Source organism: Sardina pilchardus, chromosome 19 (genome assembly GCF_963854185.1).
Source record: "Sardina pilchardus chromosome 19, fSarPil1.1, whole genome shotgun sequence".
Classification (NCBI taxonomy): Eukaryota; Metazoa; Chordata; class Actinopteri; order Clupeiformes; family Clupeidae; genus Sardina; species Sardina pilchardus.
The window spans coordinates 6,745,411-6,771,039 of record NC_085012.1 but is presented as its reverse complement, the minus strand read 5'-3'; the positions used below and the strand labels follow the sequence as shown (position 1 = coordinate 6,771,039).

General features: G+C 44.9%; 1 protein-coding gene across 4 annotated transcripts in view; it reads left to right on the top strand.

The window, feature by feature from the left end:
* Window positions 1-9,631, top strand: part of pfkpa (phosphofructokinase, platelet a) — a 25,462-nt gene extending 15,831 nt beyond the window's left edge. For 2 of the 4 annotated variants that reach the window (XM_062520790.1, XM_062520791.1), the window contains exons 15-22: window positions 167-254; window positions 1,535-1,687; window positions 4,938-5,102; window positions 5,319-5,380; window positions 5,464-5,575; window positions 6,650-6,749; window positions 7,631-7,736; window positions 8,936-9,631. In XM_062520790.1, the coding sequence (XP_062376774.1) occupies window positions 167-254; window positions 1,535-1,687; window positions 4,938-5,102; window positions 5,319-5,380; window positions 5,464-5,575; window positions 6,650-6,749; window positions 7,631-7,736; window positions 8,936-9,089 (940 nt within the window). In that variant the 3' untranslated portion in view covers window positions 9,090-9,631. Of the gene's footprint in view, window positions 1-166; window positions 255-1,534; window positions 1,688-3,872; window positions 4,026-4,937; window positions 5,103-5,318; window positions 5,381-5,463; window positions 5,576-6,649; window positions 6,750-7,630; window positions 7,737-8,935 lie in introns of all 4 variants that reach the window. The other 2 variants (XM_062520789.1, XM_062520792.1) reach the window with 1 other exon arrangement.
* Window positions 9,632-25,629: the final 15,998 nt, after the last annotated feature.

Genomic DNA, 25,629 nt, shown 5'->3' with positions numbered 1-25,629 from the left:
ATCAGCTGATCTCCATGCATTCTTACTGTGCCTATCAGAATGTTTTATATGATTGACAACCACTGTATGGCCATGTCAATCTTGACATCTGACCATTTCCTGAACTACAAGTGTAACTGGTGTATGCCTTCAGGTGCTGAAGTCTATGTATATGTCTTTGTTTTAGGACACTTCCCGCTAAACATGTTGACAAAATTGCAGAACAAATAAGGAAAAACAACATCAATGCATTGCTTGTCATTGGTGGATTTGAGGTATGACTTAATTCTTAATAGTTTGCAATGTGAAAATTCTATTATCTTATTTGTCCCCTAGTAGGATTGATATGTTAAAATAGCTTTGAAACATCACACATGTGTGTTCGTTCAGTGAAGACCAAATACCTTTATCTAACTGTTGTTATTGGGCTATTGTTAAATTGATGGAAATGTTTAACTAACCTGGCCTGTCCTGATCCTTCAGCCTGTTCCTTGCAATTGCAGATTACACCATATGAATTCATTCACATTGATATACTTGAGATGAAATACACTGTTATCCATTATATATATATGAGGTAATTGCAATGATTGTATTGCTGTAATATGCACAGTAATTACTACAATTTTATAGAATCTACTATATCTACTTTCAGCTATAAACATTTGTGATATTTGATAAAGATATCATCTATTTTGGCCCTTTGGCTTTTTGATGCGAGATGGTAATTGCTCTCACAAATGATCCTTTTACTTGAGCAAAGCCATCATAAATATCAATTACAGATTGTGCTTGTTAATCTCTCATAACTAGATTGTATTAAAGCGCCAATGACATCATACAAATGAGCTCACGTAGACACATAATTCATTTAATATTCCCCCAGTAAAACTGACATGTAGAAATGAATTCAGCTGCTTTTATTCTTCTCCTTAAGTCATTTCATGCTTTCCTGTAAAAGGCTCATCTCTTCTCTTCTCTCTCTCTCTTCTCTTCTCTCTCTCTGTTACGATTCTCTTCCTTCTCTCTGTGTGCTTCTCTGTCTGAGAGTGCTGTGCTTTTAAGTTATCCTGTTTGTTTGTCTGTTTGTTTGTCTCTTGTTTAAGATTACACTGTGTGTCCCATGTGTTTGTGATGTCATACTGTATCTGTTGCTGTCCATCCAGTGTGTGTGTGTGTGTGTGTGTGTTGGTGTGTATAGTTAGAGAACACTGAGTGACTGCATTTGTCATTTGTACATGTATGTATAATTGTGTACCATGTATTTATGATATTTGATTAATATAAGTTTGTGTATATACAGTATCTCTCTCTATATATATATGTGTGTGTGTATTTATGTTAGTGTGTGTGTGTGTTCGGAGTGGTACCTGTCCGTCCTCTCGCTGCCCGCTGTAATAGCCTTTGGCTCCTCCCCTCGGCGCATCAGTCCGTCACCCCTGTCTCCTAGCAACCCCCCCAGTCTCCACTTTGCCCACCCACCTCCTCCTCCTCCACTACCTCCTCAGCCCTTGGCAGTGCCAGTCCTAAATGCCCGGCTCTGCCATGCCCACAGGCCTACCTGGGACTGTTGGAATTGTTAGCCGCCCGTGGGAAATATGACGAGTTCTGTGTGCCCATGGTCGTGGTGCCCGCCACAGTCTCCAACAATATTCCGGGCTCAGAGTTCAGCATTGGCGCAGACACTGCGCTGAACGCCATCACTGACGTAAGTCGGGCTGGCTGGCTGGCTGGCCGTGAACCCTGGCAGCCAATCGTATCGTCTCAACTTCGAGAGGGGCGGGGCGCTGCTATTATAACCGCCACCCCCCTCTCCTATCAGCTCCCCTCTTTACCAGCAGCCAGCCAATGAGAAGTAGCCAGCAGCAGCATCATCAAAGTAGGCACAACTGGGTTCAAGTTCACCTGAAGAACACAACTGAAATCCCAATCAAAAAAAAAAATGACTTAACCCATCTTGATAATATGCAACTAATATGTCATTCGCCAATTTCATAAAGCTAAAAAAGTCATTGAACACTGGCACACATGATGCTAAGCAGTTCCTCTGTACCAGATGTGAATGAGCTACTAAACCACAGCAGTGAGTGTTGGGCTGGACTGAACCCTGGCCACAGTAGCTGCTGAGGCGAGGCCTGGTAGAGCTCGGGAGGGGAGCTCAGGTAAGTGCTTGGTGATGACATGGAAAGGGCATGCTGTGCTGTCGGCTGTGTCTGTGCCTGCCATGTTACTCAGCCTAATAACCTCCTCCCCTCCAACCACTGCCCCCCCCCCCCCCCCCCACACACCTCATCCACCTCCAACCCCATCAGCAACACATGCTAACAAACACCAACAACAAGTGGCATGCAGGTTTTATAGCAAACAGGTGTAGTAGTTGCTGCCAAATAATATTTGCTGAGAATACAGTAGAATTCACTTAGATCACAGTAGACTTGCACTGAGTTAGGTCACCACAGTCTCCTAGTCTCAGATTCACAGCTTGGTCTGATTACACAGGCAACTGTGCCAGTATTTAGGATCTGACTGTGAGCCTCTCTAACAACGCCAACCGTGCTGACGTGTCAGTCGCCGCCATTAGAGCAGAACGTCTAACATGATTTACCTCTCTCAGCATATGTTAACCTATTAAAGAAGTCAGAAAAAGCGATTCACCTCTCATATTGTAGCATATGTTAACGCATTAATGAAGTCAGAAAAAGCTTTTCACAAAAAAAAAAACTTGTGATGATTTGTGGTTAACGGGTCCTTACAGATATGGCCATAAAGATGTTTGGAAAGAGATAGTGTGAAGAGATAACACCAGTGTGTGTGTGTGTGTGTAAGCGAAATGAGGAAGGAAGAGCATTGGGTGAGCCACCAGTAGTGAGTAGAGGATCAGGAGGCCTCTGAAGAGGTCAGTTAGGAAGCGTACAGTAGGTGTCCCAGTGATCATCCTCATATGCAGACCAGTGGTTCTGTCCCGCCCACTTCACCCCAGCGCAAACCCCCCCGTGTCCCATATCCCCATCATCATCCTCATCTGCAGACCAGTGGTTCTGCCCCCCCCACTTCACCCCAGCGCAACCCCCCTGTGTCCCATATCCCCGTCATCATCCTCATCTGCAGACCAGTGGTTCTGCCCCCCCCACTTCACCCCAGCGCAGAACCCCCCCCCCCCCCCCCCCCGTGTCCCCTATCCCCATCATCATCCTCATCTGCAGACCAGCGGTTCTGTCCCACACCCCCTCATGCTGCATTGGACCTGCTGTGTGTGCTGCCCAGCTGCTGCCAGTGCCAGTGTGTCATGCCCTCCGCCCTCCGTCCTCCGTCCAGAGTCCTCGCGCAGTCACACTTTGTGTGCGTGTACATGCTTGCGCGTGTGTACCTCTGTGTGTGTGTGTGTGTATGTGTGCGTGCGTGTACATGCTTGCACGTGTGTGCGTGTGTGTGCGTGTACATGCTTGTGCGTGTGTACGTATGTGTGTGTGTGTGTGTGTGTGTGTGTGTGTGTGTGTGTCTGCGAGCTTGTGTGTGCGTACGTGTGTGACTCCGAAGACCATCCACCCCCTGTACTTCCTCTCATGCCCACCTCCCACACCACCACCACCTCCACAGCTCACCGACCCCCCCCCCTCCACTCCCCCCCCCACCCCCCACTAGCGGGGAGCCATGACTGCCATCAGCGGGCGAGCGGCAGGACTCCGGGTGCTCTCTGTCTCTGCCAACACACACTCTCCTCTCTCTCTCTCTCTCTCTTGTCCCCCTCCCCCCCTCACCACCACCACCACTGCCCACCACAGCTGCTCTAACTCAAGTGTGTATGTTTGTGTGTTTGTGCGTGCGTCTGTGCGTGTGTGTGTGTGTGTGTGTGTACATGTGTGTGCCTTGCTGGTGTCGTGATCTGGCTGTAGGCAATTGAGTGTTTGACGCAGCTCTTTGAGGCTCGTACCAAGCTTGAGGAGTTTTGCATCCCCATGTGTATGCTGCCTGCCACCATAAGTAACAATGTGCCGGGCACCGACCTTAGTATCGGGGCCGACACGGCCCTCAATGCCATCGTGGAGGTAAGCCGCCCAGTGCCTTTCCCGGCTTGCACAATACTTCTATTAAAATTTTATGTCAATGCAGATTTTTTATAGTTTTATACATTTTATGTCACTTGTGGTTGCATTTTTATATACACACAGATTATGAACTTTTTATTTAGTTTCGATCTTGTGGTTTATCATGATGAATGCTTGATTTTGCTCCAAGTGTTGTTGTGTCTGAGTGCAGTGCTGCACGTTGTCGAGTGGCATTTTTGTCGGAGGATTGCCCAATGCCGTCACTAGGTCTTGCAGCGATTGTTCTCGGCCAAAATCTTAAATAGTTAATCATTTCGCAAGTACAGTAGCATGTCCGTAATGGTGTGCAATGTCTGTGTTTGCTCTTGAATTGAAGATAAGATTGAGAGAGGTCAGGTAATATGGGTAGTGAATCTAGTGCTTAGTCAAGAATGCCATTGTTCTGGACAGCAAGCAGTATTGTGGATGAGCAAATATCCTGAGTTTAGCTGAAAATGTGGCCTTGCAGGCTGCTACATACCAGATACCAGAATGAATAGAGAGAGCGCAGCGAGTGAGATGTCTGCTTGTTTTTGCAGCTATTGTTAGCTTTTCCCTGGCCATGCAGAGAGACAGAAAGAGCCAGTGTTGGGTAATCACTGTGATGAAGCATGAAGCATTCCAGAGGAGTGCAAGCTGAGTTCAGAAGACTAAAACTGTGTGTGTGTGTGTGTGTGTGTGTGTGTGTGTGTGTGTGTGTGTGTGTGTGTGTGTGTGTGTGTGTGTGTGTGTGTGTGTGTGTGTGTGTGTGTGTGTGTGTGTGTGTGTGTGTGTGTGTGTGTGTGTGTGTGTGTGTGTGCGTGCGTATGTGTGCGTGCGTATGTGGTTCTGTGTGTGTTTCTTGTCTGCGTGGATGCACACTCGTGCATGCAGACGTGCGATCGTATCAAGCAGTCAGCCAGCGGTACCAAACGCCGCGTCTTCATCATCGAGACGATGGGCGGCTACTGTGGCTACCTGGCCACCGTGGGGGGGCTGGCCGCAGGAGCTGATGCAGCTTACATCTACGAGGAGCCTTTTGACATCAGAGAGCTACAGGTAGAGTGCACTGAGTGTGTCTACAATCTTCTCTCTCTCTCTCTCTCTCTCTCTCGCTCTCTCTCTCTCTCTCTCTCTCTCTCTCTCTTTCTTGCTATTGTTGTCAGCATCATAGAATCATCATCAGATGTGATAAGAAAATGTACAATATTAAAAAGCTCTCAACAGTGCCCTCTACTGGTCACGTTCTGATGGAACATAATGGTGGTGTTTCAGGCAAATGTGGAGCACTTGACGGACAAGATGAAGACCAGCATTCAGAGAGGACTGGTGCTGAGGTAAGGGTTTTGTTTTTATCACAGAGGTCATAGAGAGAAGCCGAAGAGAGTGTGTGATTGATCATGTTTTTGCTCCCCTGAAGGAATGAGAACTGTAATGACAACTACACCACAGACTTCATCTACCAGCTGTACTCAGAGGAAGGGAAGGGAGTGTTTGACTGCAGGAAGAACGTCCTTGGACACATGCAGCAGGTTAAAACACATGTACACCACGTGACATATGGACGTATTCACACACACACACACACACACACACACACACACACACACACACACACACACACACACACACACACACACACACACACACACACACACACACACACACACACACACACACACACACACACACAGAGAGAGAGAGAGAGTTATCAATAGCTACGTTGCTTTCACAGATCAACTCAATGTGCAGCTATCACATGAGTCCCATTTATAGAGAGAGGGACTCAATACAAATAGACCCAGCCGTGAGCTTGATTGATTGATCAGTGGATTGTGTATAATGCTTTTGGGTCGCCTCTGTTTTCCATTCCTGCAGTACCTGCAGTCCAATCAATGAGTTAGACAGCCATAGATACGGTGGAGTAAGTAGCCTAAACGACAAGTCTACTGAACTCTGAGTCTGAACGCCCATAGAGTCGCTTGACTAGACTGGCTGCTAGCGTTACTTATTTAAGCTATTTTTGTCAAGAGGTGTGCTATCTCATAACTTCAGGTGACCAGATAGATAGATAGATAGATAGATAGATAGATAATTTATTAAGACGTTGAGGTGATGTTTCAGACTTGACAAACTCCTATGATACAGAACACTTCCTGCAGAAACCATACTCCTGTCAACAGTGGCATTCACTGGCCTAAGCGACACTTCCTTGTCTGCATAACTCAGTCACTATGGCTAGAACTGCTCCGGGTCAGAGGTCACTATGGACTGTGATTAATCAGCATTATTATTATTATTATTATTTACACATTATTTTCTCTGTGATTAATCGAAATGAATGCGTTATTTTGACAGCCCTACAGTAGTTTAAACCCTTTGGTGGTTTAGTGATTGAAGAAAATCACTGTAGCCTACTCAAGTAATAAATCTTCATGTGCAACAATCCAAAAGCCCTTTCCTATGCTTGGCATTCACCACTGAGTAATTGCATGGGACTGTCTGCCATTGTAGTAGGTCATGGTTAAGTGAGGCCAATGAAACTGTCTGGGCCGGCAAGGACATTCCAGCAGTGAATAACAAACCTTTCTGTCCCCTCACCAAAGGGAGGTGCACCATCTCCATTCGACCGCAACTTTGGGACCAAGATATCTGCCAAGGCCATGCAGTGGATCACCAAGAAGCTGACGGAGACATACAGGCAAGGTACATACAAGGACCCTTTCACTTCTACTGCAGCGGCAGGACAAATGAACAAACACAAATGAGGGCTAAGACTGCGTAGTGCTAAGAGATTTGTTGTGTAAAGTGTTTAGATATGTAATGTGTACTTTACTACCGTGTGTGTGTGTGTGTGTGTGTGTGTGTGTGTGTGTGTTTGTGTGTTTTTTTGTTTGTGTTTGTATCACCATAGCTATGGAGCCATAGACCATAGCTATGCATTAAAAAAAGCTTGCAAAACGTGTGATGTAACTAATCATGTGAATTGAATGTACAGTGTTGATTTTGCTGTTAAAGACTTTTTCTGTCTCTGCTTTTATATTATTGCTATACTTTTGGATGACAGATGAAGGTAACTAATTTCAGCTTTACTTGGCTTTCTTAAAACATCGATCATATTTGCATTCCCCCCCAAATAAAATTAACTGCAGCGATGAAATATAAACTCTAAGTTGAAGATGACAGTCTATTGATCTGGATACAGTACACAATCACTTAAAGGCAATCCTGACCATTGCATACAGACAAATGGCGCTGTATGTGAATGCAATTGGCAGTTAAGATGCAGTTAGTTTTATGGGGCTTGCTGAGTGCTACAGGTAGCATATCATTCATATCATTTTAGTCAGGGCCTCTTTAGAGGGTATTCATAACTCATTATTAACAGGACTAACCTTTCATTCACTCATGTAGAAGACAGCAGTAATAATATGTTTCTAAATGTCAAGCGTTTGTAAGATTTGTACAGTATGATTACAACATATCGCTCACTGATTTAAGTACTAATTTTTTTTATCAAATGTCTGTCTCTGTGTGTGTGTGTGTGTGTGTGTGTTTGTGTGTGTGAAATGTGTGCACTCGTCCAGGGAGAGTGTTTGCCAACACCGAGGACTCGTGCTGTCTGTTGGGCATGCGGCGGCGTGCGCTCATCTTCCAGCCCGTTGTGCAGCTCAAGGATGAGACGGACTCCATGTAAGGCCCCTGCCACTCAACCCCCCCCCACCCACCACTCACCCCTCCACTGCCACACACAGCTCACAAAACCCTGCTTATCTAACCACATCTTTTCACTACCACCTCAACTATGCCTATCTCTCTTCTTACACATGCACTGGGTAGAGACATTGTTATTTGCAATGTCACAGTGATTTATTAAGCAATAACAGGATTTCTTTGCTCTTTGCGAAGCAAGATTCCATGACTGTGGCTAGCTTAACTACTTGCTGCAGGTGCACACATACTAAAATATGGCCAAGAATATTATAAGAACATTCTCCAGCCTCAGTCTGCTGAAAGCTAAAATACTACCAATTGTCCCAAACATTTTAAAAAAAAATATATTTGTCATTCTCAATTCATTCAACACTCATCAATGAGAAATAATGTGAAACGATGGAATTAACTATACAATCTTCATGGCAGAAAGCATTTCTGAATTGAACTCCAAACAAATCCCCCACGAATATTTGAAAAGATAATCATCACAGTTTGCTCCTCAGACGGATATTGATGTCACACCAGTTCAAAAGTCACGTACTCATAATATTCCCCATTGTGCCTCTTTGTTCATTGGTTTCTAATAAGTTGTCAGTAAAGGCCAGTTCAATCACAAGATCCGCGACGAGACGAGCTGCAACATTCTAAAAACCAGCAACTTTCTGCAACAATGTGTTCTAAAACTGGGGCGTTCAGACCACTGCAATGACATTAAAACGGCAACAATGTTACCATAACAACAGTCTAGGCGTGAGGACAAGATAGACGTTTTTAGCCAATGTCACAATAGCTCCGCGCAAAAGTGTTCTAAAACTCTGCAACTAAGATTTGACATGTTGAATGTTTAGCGACGGCTTGAAGCTTTTGATTCACACCGCCGCAACTGCTCTCCGCAACCGTCTCAGACCGTCGCGAATCTTCGGTTTGAAATGGCCTTTAATCTCCTGTACCAGTGTTCTTATTTAACTAAGTGCCATTGCATGAGTCTACAGTAGTAGTGCAGGACTGTCCTCACGGTTCTCTCTCCTCCCCTGCGCAGCCATCGCATCCCTAAAGAGCAGTGGTGGCTTTGGTTCTCAGCCCTCGATGTGTTCTTATTTAACTAAGTGCCATTGCATGAGTCTACAGTAGTAGTGCAGGACTGTCCTGACGGTTCTCTCTCCTCCCCTGCGCAGCCATCGCATCCCTAAAGAGCAGTGGTGGCTGAAGCTGCGGCCACTCATGAAGATCCTCGCCAAGTACAAGACCAGCTACGACGTCTCCGACTCGGGCCAGCTGGAGCACGTGGTCCGCAACCGACCCAAAGATCTGGACGCCTCCACCCTCTGAGCGTCCCGCCCTGCAGGGGCCAGAGGTCAGAGGTCAAAGGTCGGAGGGAAGAAGAAGAAGGAGGAGGCGGGCGGGCGGCGGCGTCTTAGCCGTGAGGCAGACGATGTGTTTGATTAGTGTACCGTAACCCAAACACTTGTCATTTCGTCACTTTGTAAAATGTCACCCCTCTTTTTTTTTTTTTTCCCCCAACATTTATCGTAGGCGAATGCTAGTGGCCAGTCTTAGGTGAGTCGAGTGTAATTTGCGCTTATTGTCTGTTCTCCCATCCTGCTGCCATGGAGATAACACATACAGTACATATACAGTATATGTGGGATCCATAAACTGCACTTTCTCCTAAGAGGATAGATGAGAGGTAGTTCCACCTGTCCGGAATTGAAGTTCACCATATTTAACTGTTCCTATGAGATTGATGCCATGCTTTCCCATACAAAAGCACAGTTCAATGTGTGAAAGTGTTTCATCATCTAAAAAAAGAAAAAAGATTAACGTTGAGTCATTTGTTTCCTCAAATAATAAATCATGTGCACATGACTGAATGACTGCCTGTGATTTTTAATGGACTCCTCGACTTATTCTGTGTGATGGTCACATAAGCAGCAACGAGAGAAAGTACACGACACTAGTTTTAGTCCTTGGCTGCACACTATCTGATCATTGGGCCTGTGTAAAGCAGAGTTGTTACAATTCATGAAGTATTCTACATGTCCATGAAAAAATGTCAAGGAAAACCCTGTAGTGTCACATAATTGGTGGTAATCTCCTACAGCTGTCAGTAGAGGGCACTACAGCACTGTTGTGGCATATAACTGGGCTGTTGGATGTGCAGTCGAATTCGGCGGTCCATGTAGGGGTACTGCCAAAAATGGCCTCAGCTCCTCATTCTAATATTTATCACAGATATGGATGTGAAATGTGTGAATGTGTCTGTGTATCATTTTCCCTACATATATGTGTGTGTGTGTGTGTGTGTGTGTGTATATTGTAGGGCATCTAAAGTTTTAATTATAAAGGTGTATTCTGTCACTCTGAAAGGGGATTTCAATTTCCCTGGGGTCCAGTCAGGTGTGTGTGTGTGTGAGAGAGAGAGTGTGTGTGTGTTTGTGTATCTCAGTAGGCCTGTGTGTATAATTGGACTGCTATTTCACACCTAAATGGATTTTCTTAACAATCCGTCCTGAGTCATGAGCAGTTTGGTGAATTTCTGCTTTCTTTTTCTTTCCATGTGTGTGTGTCAGGTGGGTGGACTTGCTTAAGCCAACACACTCTCTTGTAAGCAGAAAAAGAAAAATGCGACAAAGTACCCTTTTCCATTGTCACCGCGAGGGGGGATCAGAATTAATGACCAGTAAGCAATGCGTTAGTAAGAATTAGATACTGCTCTTTCTCTCTCTCTCTCTCTCTCTCTCTCGCTCTCTCTCTCTTTCTCTCTCTCTCTCTCGCTCTCTCTCTCTCTCTCTCTGTCTGCACTCAAGGTGTTTGCCTTCAGCCTGCTTCCCAAAGCACAAAATTAGCAAACCCAATCATTTGCTTTGATTTAAGAATGCAGAATGAGCCTGTGGGGGTCATATGCACGCATAGGTAATCAATAGCAATTACCATTTCATTTCTTTCCTTCTTTCTCTCCCCCTCTCCCTCTCTCTCAATCTCACGCACAACTCTAATCTCAGTGGACTTATTAAAAGCCTTTAAATGATGGACAACTACTGTGGTTACATCAAAGTGTGTGCGTTAGGTATGTGAGATACACTTGTTTATATGCGTGTGTGTGTGTGTGTGTGTGTGTGTGTTTGCCTCCAAACCTCATACCCATTCAGCATGTCACTCCTTTTAAAACGTGGTCCCAATTACATGTCAGGGCTAAGCCATGCAAATGACCCAGCAAATAGCCCATTTAGATTAAACAGACTTTAATTTCAGGAGCCTCTCAGGGAATGCTTGGCCAGGCAGATTTTATTCCTTGATTCTTAACACACGTGGCATGGTGAGTGTGATGTATGATACTGGATGAAATTCCAATGTTGTAAACAGAAAAATACCCGCAGTGGCTAAAATAGATTACTTGAAAGCCACTGTGATAACAATAGTAACGAGAGCCAATAAATCTCGGACTGCGTTATTAAAAAAGCAATATTTCGCTTTCCAATATATGCTGTGAGTGAGTGTGTGTGTTTGACATATAGACCAGGATGAATATTTATGAAGGAATAAATCCATGCAAAAATAAACGAGAGTAATAAGTTTGAGCGAGTGCTGTTCAAAAGAAAAACAGCCAGTAGTCACGCAAACTCAGGTCCAGGTTGATTTCCCTTCTACTTGGCTTGGAGACAAATTGAACACGTGTAGAGCAGTGACTCCATTAACTGTAACACTGGTTAAAGACTAGGTATCGACTGACCAGCACCCACCATCTTGAGCAGGTAGCACAAGTGAGGCACTGCCATGAGAAACAGTGGAAGGAAATGAAGCCAGGTGTCCTGATGCACATCTTACTTCATCTGCATATTGTAGGGAGAGAGCTGCCTTGTATTACTGCTGCATATTAAGTTTTCTAGCCACCCTTCCTTTTAGTTTGTGATTGACTTAAGCTCCCCTTACCTGCCCACAAAGGCCAAGAGGCAAGGCCAGAGGACATGGTGGTAAATGAGTCTTACAGTGCAATACTTCACACAAGTCTACCGGTACAGATAGCACCACAAATAGAAATTCTGATTTATTCTTGTGGAAAAGGAGATGTCTCCCTTACTTGAATATTTGCGATTTCCCCTACAAAGGTAGTGGACAGTGGATGCATCTCTGGATCTCCAAAAATGAGCATATAAGTGCTTTTTTTTAGTCTGCCTTTTTTTTTTTTTTTTTAAAGATGACTGAATATGCTGGAATAATGGTTTCTCTGAAACATCAGCTTGACGAGTATAGATGGTGAAATTAATCATATTTGTAAGGGTTTCAACAAACATGACACTGTATGAAGAAATAAGTCTTTTCATTGATTCTGGTATAAAAAGCAGCTTAGGTGTATAGGGTTTTTATTTGATTCTGTTAAAAGGAACCTCGCCATCATCTCTATGGCTGTCAAAGCCATGTGATCTCTTCCAAGAACTTGGGGTATCAGCCGCGTGTCAGATGGATTGCTTTTATACTCATTCAATGAAAAAGGCTGCTAACATCCATTGCTATTACATGGATAAGAGCTAGCTGAACATCGTCCTTCTTTCACTCACACACACACACACACACACACACACACACACACACACACACACACATGCGCACAATCAAGGACACACACACACACACTACCACTTTGAAAGGAGAGGATGATGACCAGCCTTTCACCTGTAGATTACCTGTCCCCTTAAGATAAAGTGCTGAATGGAACATATTCACTTGTGGAATTGAATTCCGTTCAGATCCATCGTCCCAAGTTTGTGTCACTGGCCACATCCAGACATTAGTATATGTGACATTTCCTACCACCAGACATAATAATATTGACCCGAGTCAAGCTTGTAATCCTTGTGCCTTCTTGGCCACCGCCCTTTGGTGGCACCACACAAACGACAGAGCAAGAAAAATGGTCACCGGGATTACCGTCTTCCATTTTGTTTTGATTCATGCATTACAACTCTGACATTTTCAAAGACAGTCTCATCTCCACTCCACTCCCCCCCTCCCCCCCCACCCTTCTCCTTCCCAAACTAGAGTGGATGAGGAATAGGCCTGGACATTCATTTTTTTTCTTTCTCTCTCTCTCTCTTTCTTGTTGCGCTTTCATCTTTGGGGAGGGATGGAGTTCCCCGCTGTGGTGTTTTGCCGGAGAGGAACTTGCTGCAGTCTGCTGCTGGGCTGGCAGAGGCAGGAGGAAGCTGCGGCGCTGGAGAATCTGACATTAATTTGACAGAGTGCTGGCTAACATGGCAAGTCACTGGCAGTTCATAAGAATAACATTAGCCCTGGATTAGCATGCAGGGCTGCAGACTGCAGCAGATGCCAAGCCCTCTCTTGAAGGGGGAGTGTGTGTGTGTGTGTGTGTGTGTGTGTGGGGGGGGGGTTTTGGGGTGTGTGTGTGTGTGTGTGTGTGTGGGATGGGTGCATGGGTTTGGGAGATGTGTGTCTCTGTGTCAGGCAGTTCAGGGCATCTGTCAGTGCATTGACACTGTTTCCGGAATGGACATAGCTTTGAGTGATGAACCAGACAGGGACAAGAAAATCGTCATTCCACTCGTTCATGCAACTTCCGCAGCGCAGGAGCGCGGCCTGTTTGCCTTTGCCCCTGTACTTTGTTGCAAAGGTGCATTCTTTGGATGATTTTCTCTGCAGTCACACACACAGGCAGATTCATGTGCCAGATTTATGACATCATAACACACACCAACGCTACAGTACGTGCACACACATGCTCGGGGACAACCCGTGACTTCTTGTGCCCTTGAGAGTAGTAATTATGAGTGCAAGTGCGTTCACAACAACAAAGAACAACAGCAACACACAACACAACACAGCAAAGAGATAGGGGGATGGTGTTGGTGTGTTGTTGGCGCTTACATGACTTGAAGCACGACCGAGTGCGACCCAGCCAAAGACCATTATGGATCCCCATTAACACTAATCAAAAACCACTTTAGTTGATAAGGACCCCGGGGTCGCCCGGCAGCAGGTCAACACATCCTTCTCGTGCTTGTTATTGACCCTCAACAAACAAGGTGCCAGTAATGCCCCACAGTTATCAGGCTAATGTGACGATGCTAGATGAGTGGGAGGATGGATGGCTGGATGTGTGTGTGTGTGTGGGGGTGAGGGTGGGGGTGGGGTGTGTGAGGGTGGTGGTGCGTTCTAATAATTACCAACTGATGCACCCGCCCTCACTTTCAAATGATCTTCCCATGTAGCGGTTGGGTTATCTGCCTTTAAAGACCCCTGCGACCGATCCCTCAGACAGCGTGGCTCCGCATCGACTCATGAAAAATGTAATTATGCTGATGCGCCTCGGCGAGACGGCGGGAGACAGAGCCATCGCTGCTGTCAGCGGCATGTGGCGGCCACCGTGTGGGACTCCGTCCCCGCGGAGATGTTATGTGTGACCTACATGAAGTGTCTCCTTGCCAGGGGTGTCAGGACAGCGGGGGGACATCGGTGCAACATCCTAACAGACGCACACGGCAACATGTAGATTACTGTACGATGTATGGTATGGCAACAACGGAGGTGTCGCATAGTTACCGTGTCAGAAGTCTTCAAGTGCAGATGTTACTGCAAGAAAATAATAATCATACAACTATTAATAGCTGTGTAGAAGAAACTCATCACCGAAGAAGTAGAGGTGGTTGCACACGTAGAGGAATGCAGTAAAGACTGAAACATGACTGAACAGATCATTGTTTAGATAGTATGTCGCAAGCGCTGTATTCATGTATAGGCGCACACATTCCGTTATCCTATAACTCTTTCATTATATGTCTTTCAGGTTGCAACATGGAGCACACAATCGGGAGGTATGATTGACACACACACTGGTATGAGACATAGTACAGCCTTAAGTGAGATATCATTGACACACACAACAAAAGCCTCATTGCACTCAACACAAAGAGAGGTATGTAGGGAATGAGAGCATGTGTCAGGTCCAAGGCATGGGTCTGCAGTTATTTTTAAATGACAAAGATTCCAAAGCTATGGCTTTGTTAAGGACTAGGACTGTGCTGAGGAACACAAGCGCATACACTACATAGGCAAAGGTATTGGGATGCCTGCCAGTACACATACAGGAACTTCAATGGCATCCCAGTCTAAATCTATTGCTATTGGAGTTGCCCCCCCCCCCCCTCCCCTTTGCAGCTATAAATTCATTTGAAAAGGATTTCCACAAAATGTTAGACAAATGTAAATGTTAGTTGTGTTTGTGATTTTGTTTTGCCCATTCATTCTGAAGAGTATTTGTGAAGTCTGACGCTAATGTTGGATAAGAAGGCCTGGCTCGCGATCTCTCCTCTATCCTTTACCCCAAAGGTGTTTAATGGCAAAAAGAAACCTGCTCTCTGTCGGTCAGTAAATCAGTACAATTCTCCCACACCAATCTCGCCCACTGATGTCTTAATGGACCTTGCTTTGTGCATTACAGTCATGCTGGAACCGAAAAAGGCTTCCCGGAACTGTTCCAAAAAAGTATATACAGTAGAGAAGCATATAATTGTCCACATTGTCTTGGTATACAGAACTAAAGCAGCAAGATTTCCCTTGACTAAGCCAACCCCTGAACAACAACCAGTATTTCATTATGTCTCCACCAGCATGACAATGCACAGTGCACAAATCAAGGTCTATAAAGTCATGTTCAAGTGATTTTGGTATGGAAGAACTTGACTGTCATAGAGCTCTAGAACTCTACTGTACATCACCAAATGCCTTTGGGATGAACTAGTACAGAAATTGCAATTGTAAGCCAGGTGTTATTCCTCACAAATATTCAACAGATAATCTAACATGTTGTGGAAATCCTTTCCAAAAGAGTGGAAACTCTTCAAAGTGGGGGCCAACTCTGTAATACTTGTGTATTTAGAATGTTGTGCCGTTGGTGTTTCTGTGGATGTAATGACAGCACTGTTGTCTACATAGTGTACAGGTACATACAGTGTAGGAGACAGTGGAGTTTCCAATCATATTAACTGAAACAAATACACTTTAATCAAGTTGTTTTTTTCTATTTAAAGCCATTGCCAAAAATGCTGAGCATATTACAATGTTGTGCATTTCTATCTAAGATATTGATTGAACTGATTGAATATGCATTTCCCCCTAAATTCTTTGTGCGTGCAAAACAGTACTAAGTATTCCTAAAGCATCAAAAAGTGAATGATATTGAACACATTGCAGAATCAGTTCTTTCCCCACGAACGCCCTTGTAGCCATGGCTGATACTTAAAGGGCATTCTATTGCTCTACACCACCCCAGCGTCCTTAAATGAAATTAGGAATTCAGGGTTTGATGCAAAGCCCGATCATGAAGGCATATTTGAACATTCAAAGAGAGCATTCCCAAAATTAATTTCATCTCCCGGGTTCATGCATATTTAATACACACTGCTAGAATATCACAGGGTAATATAATCTCAGCGTGTGTGGAGTCGGGGGGGGGGGGGGTGGGGGTGGGGGTGGTGAGGAGAGAGACACAGAGAGAAGGGGAGAAAAGAGGGATTGTGAACGTTGTCATGAGCGATAACTCTCATCCCTGCTCGGAAACCAGATCACCGGGATGCTTTTTTTGACGGACGCGTAAAGACTCACCCGTGCTCAGGTCACACACGCGCGGGGGCCGTGGCCTGCTAATGTAGAGGGGGCCAGAGAGACTACTGGAACACATAGACACACACACACACACACACACACACACACACACACACACACACACACACACTGACGCGCTGCTGAGAAAGTGACATTAATAGAGAAGCCTGCTGGACCCGGTCCCAGGAGTCTCACCCTGACTGCAGGCATGTAAACAGTATATCTCCCTCTCTCCCTCTCTCTCTCTCTCTCTCTCGCTCTCTCTCTCTTTCTCTCTCTATCTCACAGACACGAACACATATAAAGGATCATATAAAGGATCGCACACACAAACACATTCTCACCTAAAGCGTCACACACACACAAACACATTCTCACATAAAGCTACTGTAGGTCTCGCCACAGCATGCTGTACATCTCCACACGCCAGCACCCCCCCCCCCCCCCCCCCCCCACACACACACACACACACACATCAGGCTGTATGTTAGCTGTGCCTCTCACCATGCACTCACTGCACTGCTATTGTGCTAAAGTGAGAAGCCAGTGTACAGTACCCCAGCAGTCTCCGAGTGCACTGGGCTCATTGTGTTGGACGCTCCGATTGGGTATTCACCAGGCGTGTGAAAAATGAGGCATGAAACAGCGTTGTCATGCTGAACAGAATTTTAATTACAGGCTGGGGCCGAGACTGCAGCCCAATAAGGGTAGAATAACAGCAAAAAGCCTCTCCAAAGACAACCTCGTGCCATTAGCTATATGATAGAAAGGGGGAGAGAGAAAGAGGGAGGGGGGAGAGAGAGAGAGAGAAGAGGAGGAGGAGGAGGAGAAGGGGAGGGGGGACTAATCAATTCCAAGCAGGGGTGTCCCATCTGGAATATAAAGGCAGGCAAATGAAAAGGGAAACATATTTTTAAAAGGCGTTCATTTGCATTTAAAATGTGAGTTTTAATTGAGAGTGGTGGGATAATGAGGAGGGAGAGAGAGAAAACTGCCCATGTTCACACACACACACACACACACACACACACACACAACAGACATATGCACACATACACACACACACAGATATGCACACACACACACACACACACACACACACACACACACACACTCACACACTCACACACACACGGACCCTTTCAATTTCATAAACACACAATTGCACCCACTGTCAAATACTAATCCGCAGTTTGACTCAATTGCAAACCAGTACAAACCAGCACTGCAGTCCTCACTGCACAGCACAGCACAGCACCACACAGCACAGCATCCTCCTCCTTGGCATCCCCCCTTTTCTTTCATCCTGCGTCTGGCTGGAGATGAGCGAAGGCGATATCATGCTACACTCCACTCCTCCTGCCCTGCTTAATAAGGATGAACAGAACAGAGGAGAGGAGAGGGGAGGAAAGATGAGGGGGACGAGAAGAGAAGAGAAGAGAAGAGAAGAGAAGAGAAGCGCCTGAGTGAGACTATTGGGATTGGGCTGCCGCCGGCTCCCTCTCTCCACCTCTCCGCACAGCGGGGTGTTTGCACTTCAGGACGGGGACCAAGGTTAAACGCGCTCATCAGAGTAAGCCTGTTCATTAGCGGCCCCTGTCTTCACAAGGCTCCTGCCAAAAATCCCGACAGCGACACACACACCCGCGTGCGTGCGTGCGCGCGCGCACACACATATCACATCAAATCATGTCAGCTCACTGCATGACACAAATGCATGCGTGCACGCGCGCACACACGTACGCACACACACACACGCACGCACAGACTCACACACACACATGCACACGCATGACCGCACACACATGCACATCAGTCGAGACCTTGACATACACACAAACACAGATCCACTTATCACAAGTCACACACACACACACACACACACACACAGACCTACGCACGAACACACACACGCACACACACACTCTGGCTCCCCCCTGAGTCTCACGCAGTGATCACTGACTCCAGAGTGCTCTAACTCATCCAGGCCCAGGGGCTTTTGACACCAGCCTGTTTTATTTCCACGCAGCTAAATTGAGTCGTAAAGACGTGTAAAAAATAACGACGCGGCCGGCCGTGTCCCGGCCACCCATTTTTATTTTCCCATGAGTCCCCGGCGTGCCGTTTGTCCGCACATTAGAGCCCTGACACATTAACAAGTGTGGGGATATTTACGAAGCCTGACCTCCGCGCGCTGACGGCTTTGTAGTCTGGGGGTGTTGCGCGGCGCTAAAGGTGAATTATTTCTTCCCATTGCGAGAAGGACACTGTCCATGATGTGGAGGTATGCTGCAGGCGTGGCTCGCAACTGCGTGTGGAGTGTGTGTGGCTCTGGGGGATGTTGGCAAAAGCTTGACCGCGATGGTAGGTGGTGGAGGTGTTGAAAAGAGCTCACAGCTCAGTGGTTGGCTGGTTAAGTCTGCTACACTAACAGTGGGGAGGGGAGGATGAGAGGCTAATAAATCCAATTATGGTGAAGATAGCTGAAATGTTAATATTGCCTTCCTTTATATTTTAGATGGTCATTAACCACCCCTCTTACTAGGCCTATTGGCATAGTATTAATGTAGGACACAGAATGGTGTTAAATGGTAAATGATTACAGTAGGTGGAGAACGTTGATACAAATACTGTAACAAGAGAGGGGCAATTATTTCACATAGTACATTTTACCCAGTACAGGTTCATTGTTTAGAGATAGTACATTTTACCCAGTACATGTTCATTGTTTAGAGATAGTACATTTTACCCAGTACATGTTCATTGTTTAGAGATAGTACATTTTACCCAGTACAGGTTCATTGTTTAGAGATAGTAGATACTCTGGGGCACAATAATTAAAAACTAAACAAACATCAACAGCCTCATTTTGGTAGCTAACATGCATGTAGGGAGATCATTTTTGTTCACTTTGATGCAGACTCTTTTAATTCAGTCATACCTCATATCCACCCTAAAGACCCTCCCCTGCTTTTCTCTCTATCAGTTTAGTGGAGCATATCTGAGTTGAAACTTTCTCTGCCGGTAAAATGTTCCTCCAAACATTAGCATCCTTCCCAACTCAACTGTTTGTCCTCTGGTAGCCCTCTGGAGGTGAATGCCTCTCTCAGTGCCAGCACTGCCCTAAATATCGAGCTGTAGCCCTCCAAATGCCCACCCACCCCGCGTAGATGCTGTGTGCTTTATCGGAGATGGACGGGGGTGGGATGGGGGGGTGGGGGTAGAGGGTGAGGGTGGGCATGAGGGGCTAGCCAGCAGTCTGAGTGGTTTGGTAATATGTGCGTGCCTTTCCCCTCCAGCCAGTACCCGTGTTCTCATGTCCCCGGAGACCGGGATGTTCCATGTGTGTCCGTGTTGCGGAAAAAGCTACACAGGCTTAATCTCCTTCAGGGCTCGCCCATCTGTAAAGGAGACACACTGTTTCTCTCCCGGTAGCCCGCCATGCAGGAGAGCCTCTCTACCTGCCTCTGATGTCACTCTGCCTGCTTGTCATGTGCTTACTCATCTGTACCAAAGTCTGCTCAAAGGTGCGATCACTGTGTATTGGCGGAGCATGCACGGAGACAGACTGCACTGCACTGCAACAGATGAGTCGACCTCAACCCACAATAAGTCAGTCGGAGAACCCAGCTCACATATAATTCATGGTACACAAAAAGGCTTGTTATTACCTGCCAAATCATATTACTGAGAACGTAATGGAAAAGCCACAGACAAATTAATCAAGAGGGGAATGACAGCTGTGTGATGTACACATTGTGTCTGATGCGCACAGCAAAAAACTAGCACAAAGATGTGCCTCGAATCTATCAGAGTGCTCTATAAAAATCCCATCTACATGAATTCGAGGAGCACAATTCAAAGAGCTTGCAATACTTTTTTTTTTGGAGGGGGGTGGGGGGGTGTACTTCAAATCTTTCATTCAATCTACAAGTAATTCTTTTTTTCATCCTTGTGTTTCCATGGAAACAAAGTAGAGATGAGAAGGCGGTGATGAGGGCGAATGGAGGGGCTTTTTTGGAGGAGGAAGATGCAGGGGGTTAGTGTGTGTATGTGTGCAAGAGAGAGAGTGTGTGTGTGTGTGTGTGTGTGTGCCTGTGTGGAAGAGAGAGTAGAGAGAATGTGTGCATATGTTTGCCTGTGTGGGTGAGTGGCTGTTTGGGGAGGGGTGTTTTGTTGGGGGTAGGGGTGCGTAGGATTAACTGTCAGGATCGAGAGAAGGGTAAGGTGTCTCCAAGTTTTCTTCTCTTTGCTCTCACTCCCTTGTCCTTGACAAGAAAAGAGGAGGGAGGGAGAGAGAGAGAGAGGGAAAAAAAAAACAGTCTGCCTCTTGCGCACAAAGGTATTTATCATTCGCCTCTGCCATTAATTACCATCCAATTAAACATTCCCTTTGTGGGAAACTATTGTAATTCCACACAGTGTTGAGTTTCCACGGGGTGCAGACCAAGGAGGAATTTTTTGACACCTAAAACGTTTCAGCCTTACCCAGTCCAAAACAGTCCCTAGCGATCACTCCGAGTGAAAGCAAAGAGAGAGGAGCCAACCACACAGCAAAAAAAAAAAAAAAGCTGCTAAGTAGCATCTAATTACAAATGTTCATATTCATCCATCCATTTACAAATGTGAAGCTCATTTAAGAGATTTGTCACTAAGTGGCCTTTCTTATTGGTCGGTTTGGGCTGGCTTAAGCTTCATGGGTTTTTTGACGTGCGACTGGCTGAGGAGCTTGATGTGCTTTCATGTCCTTGTGCGAGCACCCCCTGAGATGCTGGCCCTTTTCAGTGAAGTGCGCAGACCCCCTTCATCCCAAATGCTTCGGCGGCTGGAGGTTCACTGGTTCACTTCTCGCCCACTTGACAGACGGAGTACTATCCCACTAATTGGTTCGCTTTTAAAAATGGCCTGCTGCCTGGAGTGAGGAGAGTGGCTTTTTTTGGGAGGTGGGTTGGTTTGGGGGGGGTTCATTGCTGTATGAAATTCTGCACGCTTGTTTCAGCCAGTAAAATTAGGCCTCTGGGCATTCACTACTGTATGTAGAGTTTCATAAGTATATTATTTTTGAAGAGACCTTCACCCTACTGTAACAGAAAGAACTCCAGGAGTCCTCAACAGATGGGGAGAAAGTAATACCAGTCCACGAACCATAATCTAGTTTAACTGCAGAGCATCAAATCACATTTTCCCTACAGGAACTACTTCACTAATGACCGGATAGTATGCCACTATCTATCTATTTGTATCTCTTTCTGCATGCATATAAAAGTGTGCACAGGGTATCGTTTTTGTTTGGTAGGACTCGTGTATGTGAGGTGAAAACAAAAAGGAAAGCCAAGCCAAAGTATCTTTTAGGGCGTTCCACAGCATGGCTCCTCTTGCCATAAGGCACCGATGTGTTTTCCAATTCCCATTTCTGGATGTTTATCATCGAGAAAGATGCAAGAGGTTGAGTGTGTGTATGTGTGTGTGTGTGAGTGAGAGAGAGAGAGAGTATGTGTGTGTGTGTGTGTGTGTGTGTGTGTGTGTACGCGCACGCACGTACGTGTCTATGAGTGTTTGCGCAGACCCCTGGACAGCAGTGTGTGCTGACTACACTTTGAGGTTCTCTGGTGTGGGCCGCTCCTCTGCTGAGTCCTCCAGATGTGGGGAGGAGAGCCCCCAGCCTGCCCTGTGTGTGTGTGTGTGTGTGTGTGTGTGTGTGTGTGTGTGTGTGTGTGTGTGTGTGTGTGTGTGTGTGTGTGTGTGTGTGTGTGTGTGTGTGTGTGTGTGTGTGTGTGTGTGTGTGTGTGTGTGTGTGTGAGGAGAGCCCCCAGCCTGCCCTGTCTGTCAGAGTGCCGTACAGAGCAAGCAAGCACCCCATCAAATACTACAGAAAACTGCAGACATTCCTTAGAATCCCAGCGCCAGACTAATTAAGGATTTCTGATTCTCATTTTGATTGAAATCAAGTGCCAATTTAGGAGTTGTTTTGTATGCCTGTTGTACAGTATGCCAATATCGCAGTAATAGCCAGGGCAGGTGCATGCATTGGCCTCCTCACCTCACACTGTCCCTTGTGTCTAAAGCGGTATATGTCATAAATATTTTTTTTTCCCCCAGACACAGTATACTGTGTATTATATCATGCTCCTATCATTTATTCAAATATCTCCAGAGAACAAAAAGGGAATAACAAAATATTGAGAACAACTAATGCGGTGTTTCTTAAAAAATCCACTTAAGAGGTCATCACCCTCCATGCTAAACATGATTCAGGCCCAATATCTTCCTGTTAACCCTTAGATGCATAGGCTACCAATACCTACACTCTTCCATGAGTGGGGTCAAAAATGACCCCAATTAGAATGCATGCGTTTTTTGCTGTAAACTCAAATAATGTCTCTCATTTTGGTTAAAGATGATGATTTTTATTATATATTTGTCTAAAATGTTTTTATTTCATGTTAGACATATTGATGCATCACTTTTTATTAACATTTTATTACAAAACAGCTTTTAGATAGGCAAAAAAGGTAAACATCCTAAAATGATCTCAACATAGGTGAATAGGGTAAAATTTTTAACTTAGAGATATCTTCATGAAACTTTACCAGTTGAATGCTCACATAAATAGGAGAAAAAAATGTATTGCAAGTTTTCTGTATTTATGTTTAGATATGCTAATTAGGCCATGTCTAATTAAATATGCGCTAATTTGCATATATGTTTTGATGCGAAGAATCTGACCATTGGAAAAAGCCAGGTTGAAAATATTTTTTTTGTAGTGTTAATATATCAAATAAAAAAACATTTACAGAGGTGATTATGAATATCTTCTTTTGTTATCCAGTAAATCAGAAGGTACTGCCAATTGGCTTAAAAAAATGGATTTTTGCCCTATTTTTAGGCATAAAAAGTCATACAAATCAGGCCAAGAACGCTATATCAACAAATTCCTCTGTAAATATCGCTTGGTGAATTCTGCTTCACAATTATAGGAAGAGCGGACATCGAAGGATCAAAAAGCGACGTCGCTATGAACGCTTGGCCGCCACATTATATGATGATACTTAGATTTATGTTGTTGTGTAAAAAAAGCCTTCAGGATGGTGAAACTGCTGACATGAGATGTGATAATCAACAGTAAATGTATACCTGACTGCCACAGTTGATAAAAATCAAAAGATCCTAGGGTTAACTTTTGAAATTCCATAGAAAATGCTTGGGGTCATTTTTGACCCCACCTATGCGGATCGGTGGTACTGATACAAAACATTAAATTACTTTAAAAATATAACAGTTAGACACAAATCCAAATGGCCTCATGTCAAAGACAACCTATTTGAGGAATACATAGAAGGTTAAATGAAAAAAAATAAAAATGAAGAAGATACTGCAAGAAAACAACCTCTGGGGTCATTTTTGACCCCACTTATGCATCTAAGGGTTAAAGGTGTAAATGGACAGATTACCCTCCTGACCAAGAGAGCAAAACCTTCACTTGTTCTTGGGTTGGTGCAATTGAGAAATGTAAATAGATTCTTTCAACGACTGATGTCTGTTTTCCGAGAACATAATATTCAGTAGATTGTGGTGTCGTTCCCCATATTATTTTCATTGATTTCTATTGAGTGAGCAATCCCAGCGCTCAACCTCCATCATAACCTCCATCTAAGCAGCAAGCATCTCTGTTGCCATGGATACTGTGTTGGTTCAAAAGTGCATGCACAGTTGTCCTTGGCTTGAAATAAAATTATAAGGTCATTTCAGTCCCATCCAAGATGCACAAGAAATGTGCAAAGTACAAACATAGTCATACAAATATTGTACAAACAAGTCATATTTGCAAAGTAGACATTTTAGCTCCAGTTTGGTTTAATCTATCACATAAACTACAGTCTGATAAACACATCACCTATAAATGTAAATGTTTTGCCAATGGTTTTACACCAATATATTTTATTACGAGTGTATTAACATTACACCTGTGGTAATTAAGACTGCGCTGCAGTTGTCTGTTATGACATTTGATTGTAGAGGATATTGTTAAAACACAGTTTCACCATATACTATGCCTGAGAATGACTCCAACTATATGATGGTTAATGTGTCAGATAGAAATCTGCAATACTGTTGCATGCTTGTTTGTTGTAGAGGCATGTACTGTAACATGCAATCTGTGAATACTGGCAACTCAGGACAGACATACTGTATGCGAGAGCAGCAGCCCCTGCTGTATGCAACATTCAGCAAAACATGTCAGCAGGTAATACTGTATCTGATGAGCTTTCATTATGTTGTGGAAAGTTACCTTGTCAGAATATGGGACAATTGTTCATAATCCCTCCTTGGAAATATCTGGGTATGGATTGGGGGGGAAAACACATACATAACAAATTCTGTTTCATGGCATGTGTAACTACAGACAAATGACTGACACAATCAAAATCAGAGTAATTGCCTCGGAAATAACCCTGCCAATCAACCAATCCGGCTGTGCCTCTGAGCAATGTAATTGTCATCCGGGTGACAGGGGTGACTGACAGTATCAGCATGAGTCGCAGAATTAACACCTGGGCTAAGCTGCCAGCCTCCAACACCCAGACCAGCCTAATTATACAAGTCCCAAAAAACACATAAACACTAGATGGAGAGCAAAAAAGAAAGAAAGTGAAATATATATTTCCCTCCCTCCCCTCTTCTGTGCCTCTGGTGTTGGTTCTTGTGTTGTTTTTCTTCTTGGGGAGGGGCGCACAAATGAACAAGAGGTAGGGGAAGAACGAGATGCTGGAGGAAATTGGTTAGCCGTGTTGGAAATGTTCACGCTGTACCCGTCTTAGTGTGTGTGGCCGCAGGCTGACACAACCTGTGGTTCACCCCGGCTGATGCACTCCTATTTGCCTCACTCGGGTAATCTCCTGAGTGCATTTTACCACTCAGGACTGCATGTAGGTCTCCAGAATAAACTTTCAACCTCAGGGCAGGTGGCAGCAATGGGGGGGCAGGGAAGGAGAAGTAGAGAAAAGGAAGAAAGAAAGACCACATCTGACCAGCAGCCAAAAATACATGGTGAGAAAAGAGAGGGAGCAAGTCATCATCGATTGACTCACTCTGATTTCATTAACATTACATGTGCTGCCATGCAGGAAGGTGGTCTTTAGCCTCTTCATGTTTTTGCCTCTGAGGCATTTTAAGGACACAGAAGGATCTAGAACATGTTCTTCACCTCTGCAATAGTCATGCGTAGTGATGTCTGCAACTATAAGAGAGTCCT